Consider the following 12,645-nt stretch of genomic DNA (forward strand, 5'->3'; position numbering starts at 1 on the left):
GCACAGCCAACACTATTTACAGTAGAGGCGGACATCTTTTTGGGCCGTGTAAAGTATACTTCAAGGATCTCCTCAATCTTACTATCATGTCATACACAGATGACGCAGAAGCTGAGGTCTCAGAGACAGACTCGTCTATCGCCCAAGCTGGAGTCACCGAGGTGGTTGCGGCAGTCAGTAAGGTTGCGGCAGTAAGTCAGACCATTTCCAGATGCACGTTGGATTCCGGCAGGGCTGCCCTCTGTCACCGGTTCTATTCATAATTTTTATGGTCAGAATTTCTTGGCGGAGAGAATATGGTTTGGGGACCAAAGGATTTCACCTCTGCTTTTTGCAGACGATGTTGTCCTGTTGGCCTCATCAAACCTGGACTTCAGTGTGCACTGGGACAGTTTGCAGCTGAGTGTGATGTAAGTGAGATGAGGATCAGCACCTCAAAATCCAAGGCCATGGTTCTCGACCGGAAAAGGGTGTTGTGTCCTCTTCAGGTTGGTGGAGAGTCTTTGCCCCAAGTGGAAGAGTTTAACTATCTTGGGGTCTTGTTCACAAGTGAGGGAAGGATGGAACTTGAGATTGACAGACGGATCGGTGCAGCTTCCACAGTGATGCTGTCGCAGTATAGGTCTCATGGTGAAGAAGGAGCTGAGTCGCAAGACGAAGCTCTCGATTTACCGGTCAATCTTGGTTCCTACTCTCACCTATGGTCATGAGCTTTGGGTCATGACCAAAAGGACAAGATCCTGGATACAAGCGGCTGAAATGAGTTCCCTCCGTAGAATGGCTGGGCGCACCCTTAGAGTTAGGGTGAGGAGCTTAGTCACCAGGGAAGAGCTTGGAGTAGAGCCGCTGCTCCTCCGCCTTGAGCAAAGCCAGCTGAGGTGGCTCGGGTATCTGTTCCAAATGCCTCCTTGACGCTTCCCTGGGGAGGTGTTCCGGGCATGTCCTACCGGGAGGAAACTTCGGCAAAGACCTAGGACACTCTGGAGGGACTATGTCTTTCGGCTGGCCTGGGAACGCCTCGGGCTCCCCCCGGAGGAGCTGGAAGAGGTTTCTGGGGAGAAAGAGGTATGGGCATCCTGCTGAGACTGTTGCCCCTGCGATCTGGCCCTGGATAAGCGGTAGATGATGGATGGAAAAAAGTTATTTCAATCCTGGCAAAGTTCTATGCATTTAGAATGGTTGTTGGTGCATCCATAAGCCTGTTTCTAATCTTTCAGAAAGCATGGGAGAAAATTCAGGATCAGCTTGTAGGTGACAATTCGAGTGGTGTTCTGCCTTAGTAAAAATAGGAAGTCACTGAACATCAGGCATCTGTCTTTTCTGTATAAAGAACCAGAATATATCCTGTGAAGCTCACCGCAAGCCTAGAAGATAAAATGTAATAATTTCAAAAGCTTATATACAGTAGATGTTGTTCTCCTAACTGTTCAAATCTCATTTTGTTTTGCTTTGTCATCTATTTCTCAAAATTAATTTGTAATCATGTCATATTTTGTCACTTTAAAGGAAGGGCCAGAGTCTCATTCACTGTATCTTGCGATTTTTTGCAATCTGCCTTCGGTTAATTGACTGATAAAGAGTCATTGTTGAGTGAAGTGGATCTTTTTAAGTGTTGTTTGAACAGAGAGAGGAGCAAGGATTCAAGACAAAATGAACACACACACACCATCTGTGACAGACAGAATGAGCTTTAGTCTTGTCTGTGAGGAAAAAGGACCTCTCTGGCACTCTTATCACTTCATCTCATTCTGTCTTCACTTCTTGCGTACCTTGCTTACTTCTGCTTTTCCTTTCTTGAAATGCACAAAACAGTGCCCACATCCACACACACTTGAAAAAATATCACACAGAGGCATTCAGAAGCAAACACACACAATAAAACCATATATGCAAACACTGACCATTCCCACAATCCTATGAATATTAGAAGTTTGTGAATTTGTTTCAATGCAGCCACATCTCCTGGTCACAGGTCAGCACACTCCTCTTTTAGCAGCACTTTGTTTTGTTGGCAGTTTTTTGTTTTGTCACTTCATAATTGTTTTCTAATTCTATTTTCCTCTGATTTCATGACGGAGGGTGTTGTCAGAGACAAAGTTATATGGGTCAACAAAATGGCTCATAGATAATTAAAAAGTGGTTATTTTCAAGTAATGCCAGTGATTGACTTGAACATAGGCTTGGAGGATGCACTCAAATCACCTATTTGTATGGGTCCCAGACATCAGCCACTCCCTTAACTTATTCTTTAGGTAAGTTAGGCTTGAAAAGCTCAGAAAACAAAAAGTTTAATGTGTCACCTTAACAGTTGCTCCTTTGCCAGCAGTAGCACAACTTTTTGAGCTTTTCGGTGCTTTTCACCTCCACAGGTCATAGACTCAGTCAATCTGTGAGGAAAAAGGACCTCTCTGGCACTCATATCACTACAAAAGACAATAGAAATGAACTGATTGAATCTGTGGTCAAGAAGTTTCAGATTCTGAGAGATAAGGATGGAGAGTGTGATGCTGTTTGAATATTCACTGTACAAGGGCGGCACGTCAAACCTGTAGTGGTTCACAAAGGAGATTGGATCTGCAGTTTATCAGGCATTCAGTTCACTGACATTCCCATATAGTCTGGCCATGTATTAGGCCCCGTCCACACGACGATGGAACTTTTTGAAAACGTAACTTTTTTGTTGCGTTTACGCCTTCCGTCCACACAACAACACAGATACCTGGAATGAAAACGCAGCTTTTTGAAAACGCTGGCCTAGGTGGATTTTTTTTAAAACGCTGGGTCTGCGTTGTCGTGTGGACGGTGTATCCGCAACTTTTTAAAAACGCTGACGTCTTGCCTGCAATGAAAACCTCTGTGATGTCATATTTATGGGCCCGTGTGTTGTGACAACAAAACACGGAGGATTCCTATTGGATAAAATTTGACTCAATACTGCCACCACATAGTTTGGCATGCTTATAGCCATCTTCGAAAACTTTTTATTTCTTATTAAGTGGTTAAATGAAACTCTGTATGTTATGTAGAGGTCATCAATACATCCATGCATTGAATTGTTTAACTTTAAATATTCTCTCCATACCATTGATTGTAGTCCACTGATAATGATTATGCGGCTTCAACCCATTTTGGTAATTATCAAGATTTTTAATATATCATTATGTATATTATGCATAGCAGCATGGTGGCCTAGCGGGTAGCGCTGTCGATGCACAGCAAGGAGGTTCCAGGTTTGTGTCCCTCTGCGTAGAGTTTGCATGTTCTCCGCGTGTCTGCCTACTACAGCGGATAAAAGCGGTTTGAAGATGAATGACTGAATGAATGAATATTTTACGTATGAGGTGAAACATTGTAATTTTTAAGTCATGTTTCACCTAAATATAAACATATACTTTATTCATCAGAAGCGTATGCGTGTAGCTTATGACTGTTTGATAGTAACAGAATCCTAATTTACTGATATTTGTGCCTGTTTTCAGTCGAATTCAGCACTTAGATGTTACCAGCATGAAAGTAAATTTGCTCCATGTACCAGACACCATTACACAGAAACGTTGTTTGGCCCTGACAGGAGTATCTTTTTACTTGGACAGGAAACCTGACACAGCTGTCTTTCGTTTCTTACTTCATACCTTTTTGTTCCATCAAAATTGAGTCAACTAACATTTAGAAATTGGATTTTCCAGAAATTCACAACACTTCTCTCTGACAGGGGACGTTTGTATGACTCATCTGCCACTTTTCTTGCAGTCAGATGTCTTTCACTGCTACAATTACCCAATATCAGTCCATTGCATTATTTGGCAGGAAGTGTGTGTGTGTGTGTGTGTGTGTGTGTGTGTGTGTGTGTGTGTGTGTGTGTGTGTGTGTGTGTGTGTGTGTGTGAGAGAGAGATTGCGTGTATTATGCGTGGTTGGGAGTGATGTGAACAGAAAGGAAGAATGCAAATAAGACTTGTAATCCCATGATCATCAAATATCAGTCACATGATCTCACACTCTCACACGCACAGTTTTAATCTTGACGTCTTGCAATCAACAACCAGTCGATCTCATCTTCAACACAGTTACCAGCTGTCCCATACGTTTATATCATAATAATAGCAGTGAGTAAAACCTCAACATTCTTCAAAGTCTTTATTTTAATGCACACAAATGCATTGCTGACACTTTACATTATATTTCAAAGCAAGAAAAGTGGAAAAAGTCATTGAATATAATAATATTTTTAGGAAAGTCAACAAACATAATGTTCAAAAAATAGCAGTGCTGAGTACAATTGGTGAACATTGTGTTTGTTGACTTTCTGTAAAATGCTTTAATATTCAATGACTTTTCCCACTCTTCTTTCTTGGAAATAGAATGTGAAGTGTCCCCAATGCATTTGTGTGCATCAAAATATATATATATTTTTTTTTTACTCGCATTTTTAGAGACACTGCTACAATTATGAACAGAACTGCATATGTGTGTGTCGGTGAATGTACAAATGAACACTTTTGATCTGTGAGTTATTTCTTCTTGCTTTCAAAGACATTCATTTGAAAGGGTTTTGTTTACTATAGAACAGGTCAACGTGCAAGAGCATTGAGAACAGTAGACATTTAACTTTCTGTCACATGTGAGACAAGTTATTTACGAGCATCTCAGTGTAATTAATAGGATGGAACCAATTAAATTAGTTTAAAAAACTTCAAACAGAATGTCCCTTTGAAATGTTTGTGTGTACAATATGGTCTGTGTAGGAAGTGCCTTTGTTTATTTAACTGAGAGGTGCTATAGAGCAGGCAAGTTCTTTACAAGTTGAAACAAATAGAAGAGAATTAGCCAACAGCCAAAGACAGCCAAAATACTTGTCTCATTGACTTGTTGGTGTTTTTGTAGTAACCAAACCAAAAGTGCCACCATGTCCCTCGCTGTCATTAAAATAATAATAATGTATCTCAGTATGATTTTTGCAGATTAACTAATTGAAACTGAATGGAGTACTTTGTTCATTTTGCTTGCCTCGGCCTCATACAGTATAAAACAAACAGTTCTGCTGACAGATTTTCAGGAAACATCATATGTTCATCATATGTTCAGCTCAAAGGCTTTTGAACCCAGTAGGTGTTATCATTTTAAACATGCAGTATGTGTCAAAACAAAAAATGAATAAGATGGCTGAACTTTTTTTCCTATGAATCAAGTAAGCAGTCATTTCACTGACTTCATATTACCACTGTAAGACATTTCTTGCACTTTTAATGGAAGAAATGTTAGCATACATACAGTATATGACGGTGTTCATTTACTATTTAAAATATTTTTTACTGTGCTTTATGGACAATTTAGTAATACTGATTTTTTTTCATAATTCTAAATTCAATGACACTTAATATGAAATTAGTTATTTTTAAATTGAAGTCATTATTTCTTTGTAACTCTGCTTTAAATTGTGTCTGTAGTAGCTCTGCTTTAAACAGTGTGAAAAAGCACAAGACAATATCTTTCTGTGAACATGTTTCTGATTACTTCCTTATATTACCAGAAATGCACAAATGTTAGTTCGCTTACAAGTCGTAAGTAGTTATCATGTATAAGTAGTAGATTTCAAAATTGACGTCTCCTGTGTCGTTCTCTGTCCAAACATTTCATTTCCATACCCCCTTTATTGTGCACGCCAATGGTTTTATAAGCTTTACCTTAATTAATAACTTATGACCAAATAGTTGTATTGTGCATGATTTGCCTTTGTGTTGTGATGGGCCACCATTCAGAGTATACACACAAATGCATGACCTTTAGTACAAAAATTGAAGACAGTGTTTCACAAAGGTTTCCATTTCATTAACACGTATGAATGTCTTCTGGGAGGAAACGGCGTGTTAAAGTTTTTATCAAATGTACAGGTTGTAATACTGGAATACGGATTATGTCAAACATACTAAATTAGTAGTTGGCATATTTTTACTGACATTCAAAAAAGTAACTTTCACTAACAACCAGATTGAATTTAATTTGTGCACTGCACAATGGTCCAAAAAATAGTATTTGGAAATCAATTAGTTTCAGTTATTGATTTAGTGATTCATTTACTTTGGATTTTTATTTTATAAAGATTATTTCCCTACTCACTGACATTGAAACAGAGATCATTCAGCAGTACAACCCATATTATATTAGAATTTAACATTTGTATTTTGTTATTTTTCTATTCCTTTGTGCCACAATAAAAGATTAGGCTCGCAGAGGCGTCATTCAAATGCCAAAATGACAATATGCTCACTGACCGAAAGGGATCATATCCCTGTAAGACGATCACATTGGCAGTACTATGTATGAGACTCATAAAATAAATGTTTTGGGGTGGATTGGAAGACTGTGATGATAAAGCTGCAGCAACAGTAATTGATGTTTCATTAACTATTAATTATTGTCTTATGAATTAAGCACAAACACGTCTAGAGGGATAAGCAACATTTTTGACTTATAAGAGCTCCCCTCTTAAAAAAAACCCATTTGATCTACCTGCCTTGTGTGTGCTTCAGGCTTTTACAGTCTAGATAATATCAACCCACAAATGGCCCAATCAGCTTTTTTTCACAGAAGGCTGAATGTAACAATAGGAAAAGAACAGGTGAAAAAAATGAAATTAATGCTGCCTGAATTCCATTTAACTGTTTCAGTTTCAGAGTTGTGGTATTGTGCAAGCTGCCTCACTGTAATGTTTTCAAGAGGTATTAGCGGTACTTCTTTTTTCAGCACTAAGACAAGACAAAATGTCTGCTGCAATTAATATTAAATTGAATTGGAGTTGAAATGCTGTGCTCTTCCTTAGTAAAAGTCACCTACATACATTTTGGTCTGGTTTCAGTTATTACACACACACACACACACACACACACACACACACACACACACACACACACACACACACACACACACACACACACACACACACACACACACACACACACACACACATGTATATAGTGTGGAGTGGCCAGCAGCCAGCATCTGACTCTTAAAATGCTCCATATGTAAGCTGTTTGCACTCATAGTCCAATTAATTGTAGTAGTTTTCTATTCAACAAATAGCCTACTGTGCAAAAAAATAATGATGTGCTTCCTGATTGGAAAGTTCCACAACATTCACTTCAGGAAAGAGACAAGCAGTTCCCTCTGCAGTGAATTGCTCTAGATATTGACAGTTTTTCAGTCTTGTGTTGTTGTTGAATTTTCCTCCAAACAGAAAATCAATACAGTGGGTGTGTTATGTCAGTGATGCAGGATTTCACCCAATGCTGATATGTAGAGTGCAACATTTCCTAAATTGAAAATGTAGTTTATTATTGTACTGGTGTTCAACTGTAACAAGCTGCTGTGTCAAACTTTTTTTTTTTTTTTTAATATTCATTTTACTTTGTTCCTTTTCTTCATAGATTGCTCTTTGACTCTTCTCTTGCCTTTCACTGAAGACTTTAGAGTACAATTTTAGCCGTGATATGTCTCATTGAATTGAATATTTTTTATTATCATTACTGACTGATGGAATTTGGCTGTCTTGTGTTTAATTACCTTTATTTAGTCTCTAGTTATCAATACATTTAATAGAAGTAGGACTTAAATTCTGTAAATTGACTTGCAGGTATTTAGCAGTTTATGCACCGAACCACTATTGGATTACATATAGTGTTTACTGGTATGTAACCAAAAATACAGTCCTGCCGTATTTTATGTATAAAATATATTTTGCTGTTCCTGACATAGTCATTTGATCTTTCTGCCCTTTTCTCGGGAACATTAATATCAGCAGGCAACAGTTTCCACGGCACAGAATAGCATCTGCTGCTATATCCAGACACAAGCACCCACACACACGCGCACCCACACACACGCGCACACACACACACACACACACACACACACACACACACACACACACACACAAAGACAGATGTTCCTCATGCACCACCTCTAGTGTGCTTATCTCCACCGCTCCTCTCTTTTCTCCCTTGCTCTCTATGAAGTGCAGCACTCACCAGTGGCGTCCGACACTTGTCAAATCCACCTACACCTGTTGTTTTCTGCAGAATCACACACTAGATCAGCCTCAAAAAGATGTCATTACATCTCAGATTTTGTGTTGTGCATTGACATGCTGCAACTCAACCAAAAGTCAACAAACCCTCCTTCCTCTGTCAATTCACTCAACATGCATACACACAATATTTGACATGGTACCATGTCAAATGTACAGTATATACTTGTTTGCATTGTGTTGTTATGAAGGGTTAATAAAATATCTATATTTCTTTCCACAACTGATTTATTGAAAATCTATCTGAAAATTAATGAATACATTCTTGTTTGTTGTGTTGTAATATTTGATAAGGAGTGATCAGTCTTGATTCACTCACACTTACTCTGTGGTAACAAAAGAACAAGTCCATGATTTAACAAGTTTATTATTTTGATCATTATTATTTAAAACGTAATGTAAAATATATAGCTTTTAACACATTAATAAATTAGATTTAATTGTCTTTCACATTTAAATTTTCTTCTTTTAAAAGACACTTGCATTGCATCAATCCTACACTTATTCTGTTCTTTCATGACATTTTCCTTCTCAGCAATAACAAACTTTGAGTTGTTTTGTAGGGAAAAGCAGACTTCTCTCCCACAGATATGAGTGTTTATAAAACTACATTTAAAACTACATTTATTAAACTTCATTTCCCTTCTTTCCTGTTCCTGTCCTTATCCCAGGATGGAAACTTCACCAGAGCTGAGCTAATGCCATCAGAACCACCTGCGGTCAAGTTTGTGGGACAGTCCTCCCTTGTCGACTTTGGTGAGGATGACAAAGCTTTGGCTTTACCTTTTACTTATGACAGACCTTTTGTGTTTGTGTCAAGGTAACAGAATGAACCATTTTCAATATTGCATGTACATTATTGTGGAGATTTAGAATGTAAGTGGAGAGACATAGGAAGTTGATATGTAAATCAGTCAATCTGCGTTGCTTCAAAGGATTCTAAATATGAGTATCTGTTCTTTTTGGCTTCCTTATCACTGCGGATTTTACCACATGACTTTCTGTACACACACACACACACACACACACACACACACACACACACACACACACACACACACACACACACACACCTCGCATCACAGGTGTTTATGCCTTTTCAGACTAGCTTATCTCATATACGCAGTTGCAGTCGCAGTCACACTCCACACTTATCCCCTTAAACAATCTTGGCCAGTATTATTTATTGTTCTGCTCAGCTTTACATTTATCCACAACAAATCTCGCTGGCTCTCTAAAATCCACACTGCAGCTTGTGTGACACAAAGTGGCCCTTGTTTGTTTTAGTCTCAGCTCCAAAGTCAGCCAAGGGAGAGGTAAAACTGCGGTGGCCTCTTTGCATATTTGTTAGTTTTTGAAGGCAAACAATAGTAACCTGCACAGTTCAGTAAAATGATGAATGTATGGATGGAGAACTAAATAGTATTTGCCTTTCATCTCGAACTGTGCTGGCAGGATGGCCCTGTACTTCATTTCTTCAACAATGAATTGAAATAAAAAGTTCTCCATTCTGATGTCATTGACTAGACATAAGGATGCAGTAGCCATGTCTGAATTCCGAAAGGCTCAGTTTTTCTTGTGAAACTGCAAGGATTCTTAATCTGAGTATTTAAAAATAAGATAAGTCATTTTTTAAAATGTTCTCAGCTTTCCATGTGGAACATTCTATCATATATTCCTGTCAGGGCTTTGGCTCTGTAGAGTGGGGGAGGTAGATGCATGAAATTGTGCCCATGTTCCCATTTCTCCTTTGAAATTCATGTGAAGCAACAAAGTTAAGTGTATCCCCTTCATGACTACACATATTTGTTATATTGCTACATGTATTAATTCTGGACAAAGAACGAATGTGAGAAGACCATGCGTACTAATATCATGAACAATGGAGAACAAGAAACATTTACCTATCTGGAAAGGGGTATTGATTTTACAGACTCTTAAATTTGGAATGAAAACACTTATTGTTTTGTTTTTCTGATTTCTAGCTTCTTATTTTTTTCTACCCTTTTTTTTTATTTGCCTGTGACCTCAGAACTCAGTGTAAGCTGTGAGTTGTCACTAACTATGTAATGTTAAATGTATTTTTAATTAACTTTTGGGCTGGGGTGGCACTCATGCACATAAGCCTTCAGACACACACAAGTGTGCACACTAAGCTTCATAACTGACAAGCACATCCTTATTTTCAAGATTAATCTGTTAATCTCATTGCAGCCAGAGGTGTCCATCAAATATTTAGTGAACAAACTTCCCCTTCCCAAATTGGCAATAATGTGTGAGCCAGAGGGGAAATTACCTATATGCTGTGTGTGTGTGTGTGTGTGTGTGTGTGTGTGTGTGTGTGTGTGTGTGTGTGTGTGTGTGTGTGTGTGTGTGTGTGTGTGTGTGTGTGTGTGTGTGTGTGTGTGTGTGTGTGTGTGTGTGTGTAATACAACGACTATGGGAGAGGTGACCTTTCATTGTAAAAGCTTTGTCTTGAAGCTTAAAACGTTCGTTTCTTTAATCGTTTAATGTTTATTTTCATTCCTCCTATTTTAGAAATAGCTTGAAGACCTTGTCCTCGTTAGCTGGGGATTCAGGCTTTTAGGGTCAGACATCCACTCTTCTATCTCTTTTAGACATTTATTTTACTAGGATGTTGTCTATTTCTAAAAACTGCTGAATAATTAGTATTTCACAAAAAATGAAAATCTTTCATCGAGGCCAGGCAGCCTGTATGTATGTTCAGAAGCCACATGGTAGTCTAACACACCCTTCCATTTGATGGAATATTTAAGTTGCAGAAATTTTTCATCCTTCCCTCATTCTGTTGCCCTGCATGCAGAACCCGTCCTGCACTTCTAACCCCAGCAGGCGCCTGTTTAGTCATCACTCTCTAATTCTTCTTGTCAGGCTGTGTTCAGACTTCAGGCAAATTGGATTTGAATCAGATTCCCTTTCATATCCGATTTTTAAGGCTGACTAAAATTAAAGGTAACCACATCGACCGGAACAACACTTGATACGGTGACCGTGGGTAGGCTGAATAAATAAAAAGAAAGACAGTGAGACAATGAAAGAGTGAGGGGGGTGACATACTTCAAAACTGATATGAGATAGAGAAGAGGTAGATGAAAATGAGAAGATGTGTGCTGGGATTGGAATAAAGGATGCATGCCTTGTGATCTTAGAGTGGAAATGATTTTCATCACCTCAATCTACCTCCAACGTACCTTTCTTTCTCAACTACCTTCTATTCTTCTCTGCATTTCCATGTCTGTATCAACCTTAATCTCCATTCTTCCTTATATTATCTCGGTCCTCCATTCTGCCTCATGAAAGCAATATATACAGTATGGTGATAACACTGAAAAACATAAAATGTCAGGTAAGAAAGGAAAAAGAATACATGCTGTCCTGCAGTAGCAGTCTGCTGTTGTATCCAATATCATACAGGCTGTTGGAAACAGTTCTGCTGCTGCATGACATAACCATCTAAATTTGGTTCTTTATTCATTTAATGTGTGATAAAAGAGTCTTTTGCCTCCATATCACTTTATGGTATTTTCAACCACATTTTCTCTTCTCACTTTACGTTTTTAGCACCACATTCTCTGACACTTCCTGTTGCAGTCCAAAACTCTTGTAAAATGTGTGTATCTGTGAAAAAGAGACTGGAGTGTTGCATCGCGCATTATGTACAGTCAAGTGTAAACTGTATCATACAACAGAATCCATCTGCATTTATCTAAATGTCCATCCCTTCAGACCATCCTAGTACAGTAAAAATGCAACAATGAGAAATCTTTATCACCACTAAATTATGATATACTTCACATTGAGTGATATTCCAAACCTTATGCAAATTTTTTAGCTTCATGGGTTTGGAGTTTCCAAATTCTGATATTAATTTGCACATTTTAATGTGCAATTTGATGCAAAATTGCAAAGTACATCTGAAAAAAATTTGTCCTACTTTGAAGGTAAAAACTGCATCTCCTTTTGTCTTATTCCTATGTCTTATGTGTAGTAATTAGTATGAACAAGTAATACCCTGAATTCTCAGGACCCCCCCACAGCAATGTATACACTAATTATTTCAGTACTTTATTTTGGAATAGAGTTGAAATATTACTGTGTAAGTCACAACATTTTGTCCTGATAATCCACACATTGTCTTTGAGGTTTTTTAAGTCTATGTGCGGTAATGGAACAAGGGCAGAGAGTTGAATAGGGTTTGGAGTGGACAACTGAGCCAAAGGCACCACATGAGCTGAAGGCTTCTTCTTCTTTTTTTCCTTTCGGCTTTTCCCTTCAGGGGTCGCCACAGCGAATCAATTGCCTCCATCTAACCCTGTCCTTTGCATCCTCTTCTCTCACACCAACTACCTTCATGTCCTCTTTCACTACATCCATAAACCTCCTCTTTGGTCTTCCTCTAGGCCTCCTGCCTGGCAGTTCAAAACTCAGCATCCTTCTACCAATATATTCACTATCTCTCCTCTGGATATGTCCAAACCATTTCAGTCTGGCCTCTCTAACTTTATCTCCAAAACCTCTAACATGTGCTGTTCCTCTGATGTA

At 38.5% G+C, this 12,645-nt stretch overlaps 1 protein-coding gene across 1 annotated transcript in view; it reads left to right on the top strand.

Moving 5' to 3' along the window:
- Positions 1-12,645, top strand: part of itfg1 (integrin alpha FG-GAP repeat containing 1) — a 185,739-nt gene that overhangs the window by 42,727 nt on the left and 130,367 nt on the right. Inside the window, exon 8 of the mRNA XM_068317549.1 lies at positions 8,754-8,838. Within this exon, the coding sequence (XP_068173650.1) occupies positions 8,754-8,838 (85 nt within the window). The remainder of the gene's footprint in view (positions 1-8,753; positions 8,839-12,645) is intronic.

The sequence above is a fragment of the Antennarius striatus genome, chromosome 1, assembly GCF_040054535.1.
Source record: "Antennarius striatus isolate MH-2024 chromosome 1, ASM4005453v1, whole genome shotgun sequence".
NCBI classification, from domain to species: Eukaryota; Metazoa; Chordata; class Actinopteri; order Lophiiformes; family Antennariidae; genus Antennarius; species Antennarius striatus.